At 40.0% G+C, this 18634-nt stretch overlaps 2 protein-coding genes across 3 annotated transcripts in view; both read left to right on the plus strand.

Moving 5' to 3' along the window:
• tbc1d14 (TBC1 domain family, member 14) overlaps positions 1-15776 on the plus strand; it is a 31704-nt gene extending 15928 nt beyond the window's left edge. For both annotated transcript variants that reach the window (XM_063900583.1, XM_063900582.1), the window contains 11 exons: positions 1454-1578; positions 2606-2688; positions 2832-2949; positions 3850-3956; positions 6943-7023; positions 8744-8832; positions 9044-9115; positions 11110-11238; positions 12203-12312; positions 12391-12649; positions 13383-15776. In XM_063900583.1, coding sequence (XP_063756653.1) covers positions 1454-1578; positions 2606-2688; positions 2832-2949; positions 3850-3956; positions 6943-7023; positions 8744-8832; positions 9044-9115; positions 11110-11238; positions 12203-12312; positions 12391-12649; positions 13383-13439 — 1230 coding nt within the window. In that variant the 3' untranslated portion in view covers positions 13440-15776. The remainder of the gene's footprint in view (positions 1-1453; positions 1579-2605; positions 2689-2831; positions 2950-3849; positions 3957-6942; positions 7024-8743; positions 8833-9043; positions 9116-11109; positions 11239-12202; positions 12313-12390; positions 12650-13382) is intronic.
• A 658-nt stretch (positions 15777-16434) lies between these two features.
• LOC134875875 (C-C motif chemokine 4-like) lies at positions 16435-17404 on the plus strand. Its single transcript, XM_063900584.1, has 3 exons — positions 16435-16694; positions 16773-16884; positions 17063-17404. The coding sequence occupies exons 1-3, from the start codon at positions 16625-16627 to the stop codon at positions 17154-17156; spliced, it is 276 nt and encodes a 91-aa protein (XP_063756654.1). The 5' UTR covers positions 16435-16624; the 3' UTR covers positions 17157-17404.
• The last annotated feature ends 1230 nt before the right edge of the window (positions 17405-18634 follow it).

Consider the following 18634-nt stretch of genomic DNA (forward strand, 5'->3'; position numbering starts at 1 on the left):
GAATTCTTGGCTTTTTTAAAAAATGTTTTAACTTAATTCACTTTATTTTCTGTTTTCTTGAAATCAATTGGGTGAGATTTGTACCATTCTCCTATTTTTGCTTTAAATATAAACAATGCCCTTCCCTAGCTGCCCCACATTTAATGAGCTTGAAAGTTGTTGGTAGAGGCTTTTGACAAATTTGGGCTAGCTTCCAGTTTCAAGGTTTTTCATAGCAGACATGGGAGAGTTTCTATCTTCTCGTGTAAGAATCAGCGAGAAAAATAATTATGTTCTACAATGTTGGACTATTTTCAAAAACTAAGATGCTGAACATGGTAAACATTACCCGCTAAACATACAATGTTAGCATTGTATTTGTGAGCTAGTTAGCATGATGACTTTTAGCTAAGTTAAGACTCACACTTTTCTTTAGATTGTTTTGACTGTTTTTTTTTCTTTTTATGGCCTACTTTATTAATCTTGTAGAGAACTTAACTTTATATTAGGTGCTATTATCAAAAGGTCATAATGGAATTGTGTTTTTTATGTCTATTACTTTTAATCTCTGATGCCCTGCCTCATTGGATCTGATTAAATTACCTTTATTGGTCCCCCTGGCTCTGGGGAAAAAAACGCAGCACAAAGGGGGGTAATAAACATGGGCAGCATCTGTGACACACACACACACACACACACACACACACACACACACACACACACACACACACACACACACACACTGCTATTGTAGGGAATAGATTTCCCTGTCTGTATTGGGATCAATGTGAACAGCCCTGTGGCAGCGCTGTGTTAAACTGATTGCCTGCCTTCCTCATGCCTACATTATTAACCAGCTCAACCCACACTGGAGGCCATTTTGGACACACAGTATGTAGCGTGTTCATGTGTGTGTGCTCGTATTGCACTTGTTCTAAATACAATGGCTTTTTAATCAACCAGAAAGACAATCTTGAGTTTTATCTGAAGGTCTTCCCTGAACTGTGTGTGCTCTTTGAAGATGAACACAGACAAACCCACACACAAACACAGGAGTCAGCTGATAGTGAACCTTGTGTTGGTTGCTGTTTCATACTGAAAGTCACATGGCCTCCTTTTCCTATAGGCTGACACTCATTAGACACCAGCTGACAAATGCTCAAAGGCCAAAAGAGCATTGTCACAAGGTTGTCAAGACGTTTCTCAGTGTTTCTAACGTACACAAAAGGTCCTCATTATTTCTTTAACATTTTTCGCCAGCTATTAAATTGTGGCAAATCTAACCACAACATGATTTATAAGGGCAGCTTGTGGCAAGTTATTTTGTAGTTTGACATGGATTATAAAGCAAATAATCCACCAATTTTCCCTTTTATCATTGCTCACCTAATGAACAGCGAAAGCAGGTTGTTTTTCCTCTAAAGCTCCGTGTGTAAGCTTTATTTTTTTGTCTGAGTGTTTTTTTTGTCCACAGGAATATGAAACAAAGAGTGGCAGAGCTGGACCTGGCAACCCGACGTCTCCCAGGCACGGTGTGAGGAAAAACCTGGACTTTGAGCCCCTCTCCACCACCGCACTCATACTGGAGGACAGACCTGCGTATGTAAACACGGACACTTGTCAAATATCTGTGGGATATTAGCCTATCCCACATTCTCCACTGCTTATCAGACAGTATAGCCCCGTCTGTCGCCTCTATTATATCTTACCCCCATTCCTTCTTTATCACTCCTCCTTCCTCTGTCATTAGACACTATTCAGTATTGTTCCAGCGTTTGCATCACAGACGGTAAAAGAGAGGCGCTGCTGAAAGTTTAATGGCCCTCCCTCAGCCTGGCTCCATTACCCTATTTTCTTTCTTACATTTTTCCAACAGTCACCCACATAGACATATTTCAGGCTTAATTTTTTATTCAGTTTTGCTGCACAGTCACACGATTTGAATTTCTGCTTGTAGTAAACAGAAACAATAGCTCTGATTTCCTGTGTGAACAAAAGGAAGTTTATTCTAACACCATGACTGGCAAAATGTGAGCTCAGTCGCTGCGTGCAACCTCCCACCGCCTTTCCTTCTTTACTGTCACCCCCTACTGGTAAAACCCATCTAAAGAATACTGAAAATGAGTTTTATGACTGGTTTAATTAAAAAAATAAAATAAAAAGCATTTGTCGGTATTAATAACAGCACAAAGACTCATTTTTGGCTGTTTATAATTAATGAAACGCATATATAGTGACATTTAGAATGCTAGAGCAGAAAAAACACTCAAAGAAAACCCAATAAAATGTAGATTATATTTGTAATATAAAAATAAATGACTGAAATACGTTTCTATCACTTATATTTACAAAATAAGTGTCAAATAAATCTTGAACATAACTATTTACTATATATTGTTTCCTGTTTACAAAGTTCAATTTAGTATCTGTTCTGGAGTATAACATGGTTTTCAGCAGCACAAATAGCCCAGTTGGAGATGTGTATTTTTAATTCCCTTTTTTTATATGGAGCACATTAAGGGTACATGTGTTGTGTCACGCAAGCTAGGTCAACATGAATAATTCAGGTAAGGCTCTGAGAACACATAGTGGCTAATCCATGTCCCTGCGTTGATGTGTGTTACAGCAATCTGCCTGCCAAGCCCGCCGAGGAGGCCCAGAAACACCGACAGCAGTATGAGGAGATGGTGGCCCAGGCCAAGAAGAGAGGTGAGGATCCGGTTCCCTTATTATCTTATGCCAAAGTTTTTAAACTTGGCACACTACTACAGGATTGTCTTTATCCCCACTTCTCACATTAATGTTTCCTCCTTTTTATTTCTAACCACCTCTCTCCTCATTCCTGTCTGTAGAGTTGAAGGAGGCTCAGAAGAGGAAGAAGCAGCTGGAGGATCGCTGTAAGCTGGAGGAGAGCATCGGCACAGCCGCCCAGATCTGGAACCAGGAGATCTTACCCAACTGGAGCACAACGTGAGTAGAAAGAAATACAGATTTTCCAGGCAATTTTTATGTATGAAGAAATCAAACAGAACAAAGGGTGTTCTTTGATAAAGAGCAGTGCCTTAAACAAAGACGTTTTAATTCATTTCTGTCCCTTTTTACACAAAACACTGGGCAATCCTTTTCAGCTTATGTTATATATTCTTATATATCTTATTGTAACTTCACCTGTTGTGGAAAATAAAAGGTGAAAAGCTGCCTTTTGGTTCAGATTAATCACAATCTGCTGCCCTCAGTGAGTCAGCGGTTATCTTAGAAATCAATTACAAAGCACAGTTTGAGCATCTATAGCACACGGAACAGTCATTTCTACTGTCAGTTACCCATAGCAAAAACCCTCCTCACATTTATGCTGATGAATGAGTAGCACTTAAAGATCCTGGCAAACAAATGAGGATGTTATCATAATGAAAACACCATTTTAAATGACTGTTCTCGTAGCATACCGTGCTATCTTTGATTACCAAGACCTCTAGGCCTACATGGTAAATTAATAATTGGCATCCTTATTAACAGCGCATTAAATCATTACACGGCCATTTAAGGTGTCACCTCATTGAGAGTGTACGCTGAACAGCTGCTGTAGGCCAGTATACAAACAACATATACACACATAATGATTCAGAGTGAGGTTAACAAAACACATTTTTCTGATGTGTTGGCGCGGTGTTTGTAGAGACCTTGGTTTATTTGATGACATTGGGAAATAAACAAGGAGTAAATAAGGATTAGGGGTTTTAAAGGGGGTGTCAATTCCTGCCCCCTTGTGGCTGTAATCGTGAATGCTGCTCCTCCATGATACGCAGTTATTATCAGCCTCTGGTGTGTCTTTTTTCTACAACTTTCAACACTCATTTCCCCGTCCTCCAGGTGTACGTCTCGACGCGTGAGGGACCTGTGGTGGCAGGGCATCCCCCCCAGTGTGCGGGGCAAAGTGTGGAGCCTGGCCGTGGGCAACGAGCTGAACATCACACACGGTACGCACCATTACTGTGACTGCACACACACATAAAGATAGAAGTTCTTTCTGTGTTAATTGAATCAGTGGAATAAATAGAAAAGGAAACAAGAGTGCGTCGATTATGGAGAAGGACTTTTAAATGATTCCCCCAGTACAAGAGCATTTTAATGAGCTATCAATGCAGTGTGGAGATTCCTCAGAGACACACACACTGCAAAGGTATGTTCACACGTTACAAAAGCACCTTCATATCTCTCAGTGAAAGCTCCTCAGGGCTGCTCACAGATAAGCGCACACTCTCTGCTTTGTACTACTCAACCTTTTAAACAGAGCACAGGCCTATGTACTGTCACTACACACACACACACACACACAGAAACACACACTCGTACAAAGCTCGGTCCCCTTCAAACAGGTCCGTCTTTCCATAAGCTCAGTGACATGATTCCCACGTGTAATGCTGCTGCTAAAGCTACTACTAGCATTTCTATACTTCTATTGGTTCTAAAGTTACAGAAGTAAATGATAAAAGTTAGGTGTGACACACTGATATTATACTCATATTTTTAGAAGCAGTGTTGCTTATACTTCCTGAGGATGTCACTTCTATCTATTGTTTCCGATGTCAATGTTAGCAAATGTCAGTGAATCTGCGAGGGAACATAAGACGCTGATTGTACCTCCAGAACTTGCCTAAAATATCTTCCAAAATTCTTCTAAATCTAAATAATAATCCAGTGATAGTCTGACAATTGTAGTAAAACTTGGAGAATTATCATCCCTTAAAGATATAAAGAGTTATAATAAGAGGGGGTATCCACTCACTCAACCCTTTATCCCACCCCTCCCAGTCAGTCGACATTACATCAAACAACATGATGTACATTTATGGAATCTGCATATTGAAATAGAATTTTTATGTAAAAGCTTCTTTTTTTTCTCCTCATCCTTCATATCAGCCCCACTGATTCACAGTGTTGGATCATTTGTGAAATGTTTTATACATAATGCTATAATAATCATTTCTAAAACAATTCATTTATTTACTTAATCATTTTTATGAACTAGTTGCTCTGTGTTTGTTGCACTGTAAAGAGAAATTGTACATACAGTGGCTTGCAAAAGTATTCACCCCCCTTTGCATTTTTCATGTTTTGTTGTTTTACAACCTGGAAGTAAAATGGATTCCTCGGAGGTTTGCATCATTTCATTTACAGAATATGCCTACAACTTTGAAGGTGTGTTTTTTTTAATTTATTGTGAAGCAAACAACAAAAAGGACAAAACAACAGAAAACTTCAGCGTGCATAACTGTTCACCCCCCTAATGTCAGTACTTTGTAGAGCCACCTTTTGCCCCAGTTACAGCTGTAAGTCGCTTTTGATAAGTCTCTATGAGCTTGCCATATCTTGCCACTGGGTTTTTTGCCAAATCCTCATGGCAAAACTTCTCCAGCTCCTTGATGTTGGATGGTTTCCGCTTGTGAACAGCAGTCCTCAAGTCAAACCAGAGATTCTCAGTTGGATTGAGGTCTGGGCTTTGACTAGTCCATTCCAACACATTTAAATTCTTCCAGTTAAACCATTCGAGTGTTGCTTTAGCAGGATGCTTCGGGTCATTGTCCTGCTGGAAGGTGAACCTCAGTCCCAGTCTCAAGTCACATGCAGACTGAAACAGGTTTTGCTCTGGAATATCTCTGTATTTAGCACCATCCATCTTTCCCTCCACTCGGACCAGTTTCCCAGTCCCTGCTGCTGAAAAACATCCCCACAGCATGATGCCATGTTTCACTTTGGGGATGGTGTTCTTGGGGTGATGGGATGTGTTGGGTTTCCGCCAGACATAGCGTTTCCCTAGGTGGCCGGAAAGTTCAATTTTAGTCTCATCTGACCAGAGCACCTTCCGCCATACGTTTAGGGAGTCGGCCACATGCCTTTTGGCAAACTCAAAACGTGCCTTCTTATTTGTAACACAAAGTAATGGTTTTCTGGCCACTCTTCCATAAAGCCCAGCTCTATGGAGTGTACGGCTTATTGTGGTCCTATGCACAGACACTCCAGTCTCTGCTGTGGAACTCTGCAGCTCCTTCAGGGTGACCTTTGGTCTCTCTGTTGCCTCCCTGATTAATGCCCTCCTTGCCCCGTCTGTGAGTTTTGGTGGGTGACCCTCTTGGCAGGTTTGTTGTGGTCCCATGTTCTTTCCAGTTGAAGATTATGGATTTGATGGTGCTCCGGGGGATCATCAAAGATGTGGATATTTTTTTATAACCCAACCCTGACTTGTATTCCTCAATAGCTTTGTCCCTGACTTGTTTGGAGAGCTCCTTGGTCTACATGGTGTGATGCCTCTTGCTTAGTGGTGTTGCAGCCTATGGGGCCTTTCAGAAAAGGTGTTTAAACTGACAGATCATGTGACGCTTAGATTGCACACAGGTTGACTTCCTTTCACTAATTAAGTGGCTTCTGAAGGTAATTGGTTGCACCAGAACTTTTTAGGGGCTTCATAGCAAAGGGGGTGAATACATATGCACATCGCAATGTTCAGTTTTTTATTTAGAAAAATCTTTTTTTATATAGATTTTTCTCATTTCACTTCACCAACTTAGGCTATTTTGTGCAGATCCATCACACACAATTCAGATTAAAAAACATTTAAATTACAGTTTGTAATGTAACAAAATAGATAAAAATCCAAGGGGGGTGAAAACTTTTGCAAGGCACTGTACATAAACAGTAGAGCTCCATGTCTCAGAAAGCTCATTATTTGGATCCAACATCTCATCACTAGAGGGCAGCCACATGTCAGAGACATCTCAGGCTGTCTAACGCACTGCATCATGATGGTCGTCTTCTGGTAATGGAGGGACATTTCTTCCCTTGAATCAACTCCAGTGTAACTGCTGCAGAGAAATGTGAATCCTTATATCATCGGAAGTGGTGTCATCACGTTCTCCACTTCAGTCGCCCTCTGTTTCTCTCATTGATTGTTCTGTGTCCCTGCAGAGCTGTATAACATCTGTCTGTCGCGGGCCAAAGAGAAGTGGAGGACAACGCCAGTCTCGTCTTTAGAGACGGAAGCTGAAGGTAAAGACATGGTCCTGTGCTGTTGGCCAGATTAAAGGGGCCCTATTCTGCTCATTTTCATGTGTATATCAGTATGTAGTGTCTCTCCTGGGACATGTCTCCATGCTTTAATGTTTAAAGCTCTTTATTTTTCTCATACTGTCTGTGCTGCAGCACCTCTTTTCACCCTCTGTCTGAAACCAGAGCCCAGTCTGCTCTGATTAGCTGGCCGGTTCTGTTGTGATTGGTCAACAACTTAGAGATGTCCCTCCCCTTAGCCTATAAAGTGTAATGTGTTGGAGCTTATCATGTTTTAATCACAAACAGAACATCCGGGGTTGGATGAAATAATTCAATTAGAGTTTTATTTTATCCTTCCTTTAATAGCGATTGTGTCAAATGTCAGTGAGATGGCGCAAATGCAATTTCTGTGAAATGTCTTTGTTTCCTGATTATGACTAAAAGCAACAATGGAGAAGACCACTATTCAGTCATTTAATAAGATCTGACATCATTATGAACATACTGTGTTTATGTTGCAGTGCTAAATATGTAAATAGCCAAACTCATCACATGTATTTTAGTTCTTTGTTTTTTTTTAAAAATGTACTCAAAAGCTCTGCGAAGTCTCACTCCTTTTATTCATCTTGCTCATTAACAATGTCTTTTGGATCTCAGGATTGCATTTTAGCTCAATTTTTGAGCCCACAAAGGGAAATAGAATATCCAACTCTTAGGGTGCTTAATGCTAGACCGTGTTTACCATCCTCTAGGTAAAGTGTTTCTTTTTTTATCATGGCGTCTGCCGTTAGGTGCCAAGCTGTTCATGCAGATGCAACTGAAAGCACAGATATTGTATAGAGCTTCGCTGAGGAGCTGCAGAGTTGGTTGACAATTGTCTGTGGGTCCGTTACAAAGTGCACCTTTCACATTCTTTGTATATGAGGTAATATTAATTTGTGTAGCTTTTAAATAATATATTTTTGTTCACCTTAATTAACTGCTCTTTAAAGATTAGTCAATTCTTGCATGGAGCCGTTTGAGATTCAGAAACATTGATTTTCTCCCTTGGCTTTCCTTCACCTTGGTTTGGAAACTAAATATTTGTTATAGTTGTTTAATGGATTTCATTTTGGTAGCAGTTTGTGAAGATCCAGTAGTAGAGTAAATACCACCGTAAAATAATGATTTCTCACTTTGCACATGAGCACACATTACAAATCAGATGTTTGAACTACTCCTAGCTATTCACTAAAGGCCTTTCCTGGAATCTACTGTATGTTGTCTGATTGTATAGGTGACCATCTGTACCCTTAATATTGGTTATATGGGTAATAGCGAGCCCCCTCCTCTGCTGCGGAGTTTTCCTGAGTTACAAGTCAAGCACTGGAGAGAGGGATTGAGATTGAAAGGAGCAACAATTAGAGCTGCAGATAGGCCAATGGGAAAGAAGACAGACAAGCACATGTAAAACAGACTGAAGAAATAAGGAAATAAACAGACAGGACACAGAAATACTGGTAGGTTTAAACACACTAAAGGCAGGACAGAGAAATGATGTGGCATGGGAAAATTAAAAGAGGAACATTAGGTACACAAACTTCTGTGCAAATCATTTACATGCACAAAAACCTATATATCACACTACAGGCAAGGGAAAACCCAGAAAGGCATAACAGGGCCCCTTTTCAAATCCTATATCAATTGTTGTTGTTTCTAAATGTTGTCCCGTGTCTTCCAGATGCTGGTTCGTCAGATCGGGAGTCAAGCCTGGAGCTCATCAAACTGGACATCTCCAGAACTTTCCCCCACCTCTGTATCTTCCAGCAGGTCAGTGAAGAAACAGCTCAGCAATCCTATAATACTTCTGTTCCAAAAGAAATGTCTCCTCAGCCTTTTCATTCAATGTGTATCCTAGGTAACCTTGGCGAGGAGCTCTGTAACATTACCCTGATATTATTGTATCATCACACTTCCTGGGACAGGGTGTGTGTTTGAGTGTGCTTTATGACTTCTAAAATGTTTCTTTGTTAATCATCAGGGAGGGCCATATCACGATGTGCTGCACAGCATTCTGGGAGCATACACTTGTTACCGGCCCGACGTCGGCTACGTAAGTCCCACACACAACTCAGCGTTTACATCCCTATGTGTTCCACAAACACTTTGCATGCTTTTTGTCTCACTCTGTGAACTGTGCCTTTTAAGAAGACTGAGACTTCTCACTTTTTTTTCCTGTGGTTTATTTCTGAGCTCCTGCAGTAGTAACACTTGCCTATCATGAAGGTTAAATATGACACAGCACAGCTTTCCTACAAAACACCTACAGTTTGATTGCGGTCTGCCTGACTGGAATGTTCCAATATTGGGTTTCCACTCAGTGCGAGGTGCAATCTGAAAATGCAGTTGTCTGCGTATTGCAAACATCCAAAACTTAAAGTAATCTTTTTAAACTCAGACTTCAATCAAATTGTGAGCCTTCTGCAGGAGGTTCTCGCTGTTATCCCATAGTTGTTTGGTTTTTATTGGGATTATTTAGTCCAAAAACATAATGTTTTAAGGACAAGCCCCAGTGTATCTTTTTATTAGTTTAGGATTAGCTTCTAAACTGGCTACTTGGAATGCTATTGATACAAAAAATAATAATAATAATACACTTTATTTATATAGCACCTTTCAAAATATAGTTAACAAAGTGTTTTAACATACAAATCCACAGACAACAAGTGAATTAAACAACAGGAACTAAACATGAGGATATAAAGTCAAAAACATAGCAAATAATTCAACAAAAACATATAGTGATCATAGTGCAAAGTGTTTATAACTTCATATTGGCACTATTAGTAGTATTACAGAAAAATATGAGGATTATCAAGACAATACTGGTTTAATGCAACCTGAAACACAGATGGTGGATGCTATTTGCACCCGGGTTTCTATCGTCAACAACGATATTCGTATAGCAGAGACAGATGCACCCAGGTATCCATGGTCAATAGTGCAAGTTACACCTGGGAATACATTTGATTATGTATTGAATTTATAGATATTTTTGGAAATGTCATTCCTGTTAATAACCTAAAAAATAAATAGCCGAGTTGCTGTGGTGTAACAGTTTTCGCCTGGTGCAAATAGAACCTCCATGTCTTGATACCAGCACAGACCCAATGAATGGTTACTAAAACAGGTTTCAAACCAGGTACTTTCTAAACTTCAGATATCCATGGGTGCCACCATAATTCAAATTCTGTTAATATTCATAAATGGATAATAAAGCTTATGTTTGCTATTTATTTTATCGGGCAGATAAGGGCAAAGCTTCACTGAACTGGAGGAATGTGTGAAATGATGTCAGCTACACCTCCATAGAGCTGGATGCGGTCACTTTCTCTGATTTCCACCCTCCCGCTGCAGAACACAAAATACCTCACACATCCTCTCAGTGTTTATCCAGCGGCAAACTCTAATAAGACATTAGCAGTACACAAACAGCAAAAACACGATGTATGCTCTTTCTCTCACATGAACTTGTGTGTGTGTCAGTAAGCCACTCGTAGATGCTGTGGTTTTTACCTCGCTGTTGCTTACTGCAGTCCCACGCTGTGTGTACTTGGGTAGAAATGACTGTGACTTCCTGCACTGACCCCCAACCCATTACCTGCCACACTCACACACACACACACACACACACACACACACACACACACACACACACACACACACACACACACACACTATATGCATTCCCCTCTGTGCAGGCTTCTGTGTTTTTTTCTTTGCATCTCTCTGCGTCAGCATTTCATTTCCCTATCCTTCTTTAATTTTCATATTAAACATCATCTTATTGTGATTGTTAATTACAGTTTTAGATAAGATGAATACCGTACTTTCAGTTAGCAACTGTTTAAATGAGGGTTATATTTAAAACTTACCATTACCAAGTGTTACCTTTTTTTCTCTGCCGGAAGTCAAAATATACGCTTCATGGTAACACTTTTTTTTTTCCACATACAAGACCCCAGTAAGACGAGAGCTTTGGGGGGTTTTGTGTTTGCTTGTACAAACTGTGTGTGTGTGTGTGTGTGTGTGTGTGTGTGTGTGTAGGTGCAGGGAATGTCGTTCATCGCAGCAGTGCTCATCCTGAACTTGGAGACAGCCGATGCCTTTATAGCTTTTGCCAACCTGCTCAACAAGCCCTGTCAGATGGCCTTCTTCAGAGTCGACCACAGCCTTGTCAGTACACACACATTACACCGATGCCTTTTGGGACCATTACAGCTTGGTAACATTGAAGTTAATTCCTGGCCATGGAATGGGGGTGTATCGATATCTATAATATGTAAAACATGTAATAGTAATGTCATGTTAATAATAAACATTTGGTTAAACCATGTAAATGTCCCCTCCCGTTACATAATATCCATTCGTTTATTATTTTACACTTCTGGCTAACCCTCCCTCTTCCTCCCTGCACTCGTATTTTGAGTGAGGGGAGAAATAGATAAAAGCACAAGATAAAGGATGAATTTGACTGATGGAAGATATTGTGGTCAGTGATTTAAGTAGGAAAGGAATCATACAGATGTCGTAATAATGTTGTTATCCTGATTTCTTTTGGCGACGATAGTTGTGTCATAATAATCTGATACTGTGACACTCATACTTTGGAAGCAATATATTAGAGCAGAAAGTCACTTTTCAAATACCAAACTGTATATTTAGGTATTAAAGGTAATTGACTATCATTTTAAGGTAGTTCTGCTACTAAAATGTATTTCATTATCGATAAATCTTTCAAGCATCTATTTAGTTTGAACAACAGTCCCACGTCTTAATATGATTAGTTTGGCAGACTACTAAGGAAATAAGCAAATATTCACATTTAAACTGGAATCAGATTATTTTGGAGTCAAGGAGAGGCCTAAAGGCTCATCATTATTATCAGTGAACTTGGCAAAGGAAAATATATATATATATATAGATACATATACATACATACGTACATACATACATACAGCACGAGGACTAATATCTGATCAAAGCGTAGGTGTAGCTTTTTGTAGCAGGTCTATCTAATGTAAGCCACCCCACACCGCAGAAATCACTGGTCTACCTCCTCTACATGACTCGTGTTGTTGAGCACTCATGTGGTTTGTGTGTTGTCCCTCTGTAAGACCACCTTCTCCTCTCTCTGCAGATGTTGACTTACTTTGCAGCTTTTGAAGTGTTCTTTGAAGAAAACCTACCAAAGCTCTTTGCACATTTCCAGAAAAACAACTTGACCCCTGATATTTATTTAATCGACTGGTGAGTTTTGCTTCCTGCATTGCACGTGCTCTTCCTTGTTTTTATCTGCTGAAATTGAATCCGTCTCCCTCCCTGCAGGATCTTCACGCTGTACAGTAAGTCCCTGCCGCTGGACCTGGCGTGTCGGGTGTGGGACGTGTTCTGCAGAGACAACGAGGAGTTCCTGTTCCGCACGGGGCTGGGCCTGCTGCGCCTCTACCAGGACGTCCTCACCCCCATGGACTTCATACACATGGCTCAGTTCCTCACCCGCCTCCCTGACCTCATCCCCGCAGATCAGCTCTTCCAGCACATCGCCGCTATCCACATGACCAGCCGCAACAGGAAGTGGGCGCAGGTAGGATGTCAGAGAAATGGCATTGTTAGGTTGATACGAGGGCTGGACCATATTTATTGATATTATATCAGGACTGTGATTTAAGGCCTCTTAGAGAGTGGTATCGGGAGTGTAGATATTTCTGGTTTAAGGTTGCATAACAGAGTGAAACGTAGCATTAATATGTTACCAAACAATAAACACTGCTCTATATACATTATATCTTGTAGCAGTATAGTCACATCTTTACTTAAACTGCTTTATTTTATATAAATATGTTTACTATATTTTATTTTAAGTTTTGCTTATTCTTATGCAGGTCATTTAATCTTTTTTTGGACATTGTTTTTTAAACGTTTGTTATTATAGCATAATGTTGTTATTTATTTATCTTTTAATTTATTTGACTCAAAAATAAAACCCAATTTTCCCCATGATAAATGAAGTCTTCTGAATGTACCAGACTGTTCTGCTTTTACCCGCTTAGTCCTTCTATCCACTTTAAAGATGATCATTCATCAAATCCACATTGTGAAGATATTTTCTAAGGATGTCAATCAACCCTAAAATATTGTGATAAAGATATCAAGGGCCAAATCTATTTGAATTTCTACACGGCACTCAGCTTGAGTTAATACTTTTTCCAGAGATACTGATTTATGAATATCTGACCTACAAGTATAATGAGACTGATTAATCATCCGTCCTAGCCGCTGGATTGGTGCATCTCTAACTGTTTCTGTCTGTCTCTCAGGTCCTGCATGCGCTACAGAACGATCCGGAGCGGTGCAGCCCGGTGCTGAAGCGCTGAGCTGAGATCAGAGGAGAACCAGGTCCCCTGCAGCTCGCAGTGAAACGGTGGACTCTCAGCTGGCAGTACGGGCCTGAGCAAGACCTTTGACCTCAGCAGAACATGTCTGGTGGTAGCCGCCGAGATAAACCTCTTCCCTCACTGCTCTAACGGGAACCAGCACCCTGGAGGGGGAGTGAGAAGGAACACGAGGCCTTATTTATCTCCCAGCACCCCTCCTCCCCTCAGAGGTCCAGGAGGAGGCGGGAAACTGTAGCTGGTAGAGGCTGAATAATGTATCACACTCCCCCACACACACCAGGCTAATTCAGAGGAACTTTAATCCTCCACTCAAATTTGAATGCTGTCAACAATCCTTGAAGCTACACTTCCACTCCTCTTTTGTCTAAATGTGGCTTTTTAGCACAAACAAAAACTCTGGAAAGATATGGTAACATCTCCTGAGTCAGCGATATCTCTTTGTTCCTGCACCTTATTTTTCTCATATATTCTGTCAGTCCTTCACTTTGATTTTATCCTCTGTGTGTTTTTTAATTTGTGTGTTTTCAAGAACCATTCCATGAAGTCAACTCTGTCACGAGTTAAAATCTATGAAATGCTCGTCACCTTCACGCTGGAGACAGATTGGTGTCTGCGAGAGCACCGCTTTGTTACATTTGTTTTAAACCTCTAGAAAAAGAGGCTGTGAGCTGCCTGTAAAATGAATTTTACAGATTATTTATGTCGATGAAACTGGAGTAAATGATGCTGCTGTAAAACACACGACAACAAACAGTCAGTGTCACACTGGACCTTTCCTGATGTTTGAGGTACATTCCAGCTTGCTAGTGTTCTGATTCCTGATGTCTTGGTGTGGGTGTGAATTGTATTTATTCATATTTATCAAAACAGGACTTGTTCCAGTCAAATGAAGGGTTTTTCCTGAGCCCCCCCCCCCCCCTCAAGCACACACTCTATTTAAACAATTAAAGTAGTTACAGCCCTAAAGAGATAGAAAGTCCTCATTCTAGCAAATACATGCTGTAGCCGCTGTAATCTGAGGGCCTTGGCATGGCAGCTTGACATCTGTAGCAACTGCTCGGCTTCTGTCAAGTATTGATGGTTTATGGCGATACTTTCATTCAGTTATCTCCGTCTTTAAGACAAGAAAGCCTTTCATAGAGTTGACTAGACATGATAAAAGGTTGCAAGTGTCTTTTTTTCATTTCTAACGTGTTGTTTGGACTCAAATTTCCGGTTCTAAACATATGTGGTCGTCAGTAAACACCTGTGGAGCTGTGTGGCCGCTGTTCTCCTATGGCGCTGTGTTCAGGCCCCGAGTGGCTGCGTTCACAACGTGGTAAATGTGTCACTGGTGGTTGAGTTTTTATTACCAGCATTGGTTTGAGGAGTAATGAGATAAAAATTTACGTGAAATTCAGATTGCTTTTCTGTCTATTCAGATTTGAAATCAGTTTATTTGTGGACGGTTCGTGATTTCTTGAGCTTAATAAATGAAGGACCATCTTCCTTATAATCCCGGACAGGATGATAAATATCTTTTTGCCCCTTTTGCACAGAAACTGCTCCCATTTCTTCGTAAGAAACTCTTGTTACTCCCTTTTGTTTCCTGTACTAATGATGATTTATTTGAGCTTAAATGTACTTTATTAAATGCCTGGACTGCAGCTGAAGCAGGGTTCTAAAATGGGTTTAAAAACAGGAAGCGCCTTTCCTTTGTAAATCATCATGTTGCGCTTGTCTGTGTTTCGGTGTCTGCGTTAGCTAAGCACCATGCAGCACACTTTCTGATCACGCTTCTCGATGCACTCCCCCCCCCCCCCCCCCCCCCGCACTCCCCCCTCTACTCCCCCCAGTGTTGTGACACACCGCAGGACTGCAATAAAGCTTTTTGCACATACATGTAAGCCTTTGAGTTGTGCCTCGCATCACCACTTTGTCATCAATCGCAGGTTTAAACGGGTTGTTTGTTTTGATCCTTTTTTTGAGCTCAAGTCATGACAATGCAAGTGCGTGTGTGTGTGTGTGTGTGTTTATGTGTTTGTGTTAAGTGACATTCGCACCAACACTACCCTCCTATCAGAAAACATCACTATGTGATCCACAATGAAGCAACATTCAATCAAACTAATTTGAATATAAAGTGTAATATGCTATCATTTTTTGTTTGTTTTGCTCTCTCCTCCCCCCCCCCCCCCCCCCTCAAGAGACCTGTGGTACTGTAGGAGTGACAGACTCACATGGAGACAGCTGAGGGTGACCATGCAACTTTGTCTCACTTGAACTGTATATAAATGGTTTTATTGAAAATAAAAAGCTGTACATATTCAACCAGAAGCACTACAGCGTGTTTTATTTTTACCCTTGACCTACTTCATTTGACTCACCCACATTTCAAATCGGGTCTTCAGTCAACTCCAAAAGGCAGCCGAACAAATAATTATGAGAAAATGGAGTCAAGACTTTTCCCATTACATTATCATTATATTTCATGTAGGCTCTTCAACTGAGACGTTCAAAACACACCTAAGCGTACATCAGTTTTAACCTTGTAGGACATTTTAATATCAGTTTGCACTTCCTGTTGTTATTTTTTTTAGTTGCATTTTTTTTGCCTAGATACTTACAGGCTTTATTGATTTATTGATTTATTGATTGATTTCTTTTACATTTACTTTCACATAAAAATTGAATTTTCATGACTTAAAGCAGCTTTTAAATTGAGAAATGTAAAGCATTTTGCGATATTTAGCCTAAAACCATAGGACACTTTGTTAAAACACCCTGAAATGTAAAAAAACACCAACATGTCCTTATCTAGAAACGTGTTTCCTTTGATTTTTATCATGGCTTTAGAGTTGTAAAGGCTGGAGTGATATTGTAGCATTTGGTTTTGCTGTATATCATGTCTTTACTTTGAGTGACATCTCCGAGCTCACCACATGCATTTCCTGTAATCTACCTCAACCTTTGAAAAACACAGTGGAAACTTTTTTGCAATGAGTCGCCTTAAAACCACAGTGTCCTCCTTCCTTTACACCAGCAACCTTTTTTTTAAATATTTTTTTGATCTTAATAAACGCAACACCCCACCACCTCTTTGTTAGAAGCCCTTTACTGCAGACGAGCAGCGGTTGTGATAACCATCTTCATCATCGAATCAAGAGAAACCTCCAGAAGTCACCATGAGGACCAGTCACATCCTTCTGCTCTGCATCCTGGGACACGCACTGCTCGCCTCAGTGTTCTGCCACAGTAAGATAACATAAGAGTCTATTCTTTAAAACATATTCTGTGATACATCTCAACTCATTATACTTTTTTTTTCTCCAGATGGAATCGGTCCTGACGACTGTTGCTTCGAACTCTACCCAAGAAATGTGCACAAAAAGTATATCCGCTCGTATTACTTGACCGACTACAGATGCTCAAAGACTGCAGTCATGTAAGTTAACTTAATCCTTATATTTGTATAATAAAATGACCTGAATAAGCACAATCACAAATGTCTTTTTTCTCAATAAATACAGTGTCAGATAATAAGTCCCCATTTCCTATTTTGTATTTGGTTTTAATCTGTTTTTGTATTTCCTTTCCTTCCTGCTTTTACTTATTTATTTCAGTCTGATCACGCAAAAGTCTCGTAACATCTGTGTGGATCCGAAGCTTCCCTGGGTCATGAAGGTCATGAAAAGTTTGGACGAAAAGACCTTTTAAACCCCCCGCCCGCTCATCAGACTTTAAAGTTTCTGCGCCTTCTGTTGCTTTAAAATGCATGTTACAAAGTGATCATGATTTGGATGTTAATTTGTAGATCTGTAAGGATTTAAAAGCATTTTACCCCCAAATGCATGAATTATGATCCTGCATTGGTATATTATATAACCAACTTGTGTTTTTGCTTTTTCTTTTGGTTGCTTTGTATCACCCATAACGTTTCATAGAATAAAAAACAATGTAATGAATACCTACTCTCCATTTGTCCTTTGCCTGTTGCCTGCTGCATGTTTAGCTGACAGTGTGAGTAGTAGTTGGAATTTATTAATATCATATGTACTAATTTAATGCTATCTCTGATTTTCTTAAAATCAATACCAAATTACATAGTTCTATTATCGCAGTAGTAAACAGAGGTCATAGAGAGGACTATAAAGAGCATTACAATAGCCAAGATGACACAAAATAAAGGCACACAGAGTGCAATAAGAACATTTAGTTAAACTAAAATGAGCTTTAAAATAGAGATCAGAATCTAAAGTGACTAAAGATGTCTTACCTGTGGTCGGGTCTAGCAGGCCAGATGAACTCCTTTGTAAGGATAACGTCCCTTTATGTTTTAGTCAAACTCGTATGCTCTCCATCCCATCCTAAATGACTTTTGGACAGTTATAATTCATCAAATCAGTAATGGTGTACACAAAGTCAGAGTATTTAGGTTGTATGGCCTCACAGTCAACTGCATGTCGTCAGCGTAACTGTGGATCCAGGTGGCAGCATGCAGATCGAGCACATTAAAGGCAGAGTCGGCGCCAGAGCAGATCTACTGGAGGGGCATTGGGTCATTGGCGGGGGGGCGGGGCCCTCGAATGCCCCCCCTTAGCGCCGGCACTGATTAAAGGTCCTTGGACACTGCCTATCAAAAGTTAAAATGTGTATAGTATGTGTTACGCAGAGATGTTCATTTCTATTTTACACACTGTCCTTCACTTTTAAGCAGCTTTTTTCTGTCACATATTATTGTCCAATTATCATCAAGTCAAACTGCGCACACTGTCGGTTTGATGAATTATTCTACCCTGGGTGAGCAACTTCAGAAATTCTGGCCTTTGTTCAATGTCATAATGATTATGCTGCCACCTTTTGGTACATCAGTTAATACACTTCAGAATATACAGTGAACTGATCATAGTTTGATATGAATAATACTTCATCTCATTGTTATTTCTAGTTTTTTTAAATATAGATTTATTATTATGACTTTTAAGTGTTGACCAAAACTATCACTTAACAAGAGTCTCGTAGAAATGAGTGTTACATTTAATCTAAAACTAGTCAAACTTTATCAGAAACAGATTATTTTTAAAGAGATGATGCAAATCAAACACATATTTAATCTACGGCCATATAACAAGGTGTACAATTTATAATTTGAGCTCAAAGCTGTAATAATTATCAAAGAACACATTTTTGTTTAG

The sequence above is a fragment of the Eleginops maclovinus genome, chromosome 14 (assembly GCF_036324505.1).
Source record: "Eleginops maclovinus isolate JMC-PN-2008 ecotype Puerto Natales chromosome 14, JC_Emac_rtc_rv5, whole genome shotgun sequence".
In the NCBI taxonomy this organism is placed as follows: Eukaryota; Metazoa; Chordata; class Actinopteri; order Perciformes; family Eleginopidae; genus Eleginops; species Eleginops maclovinus.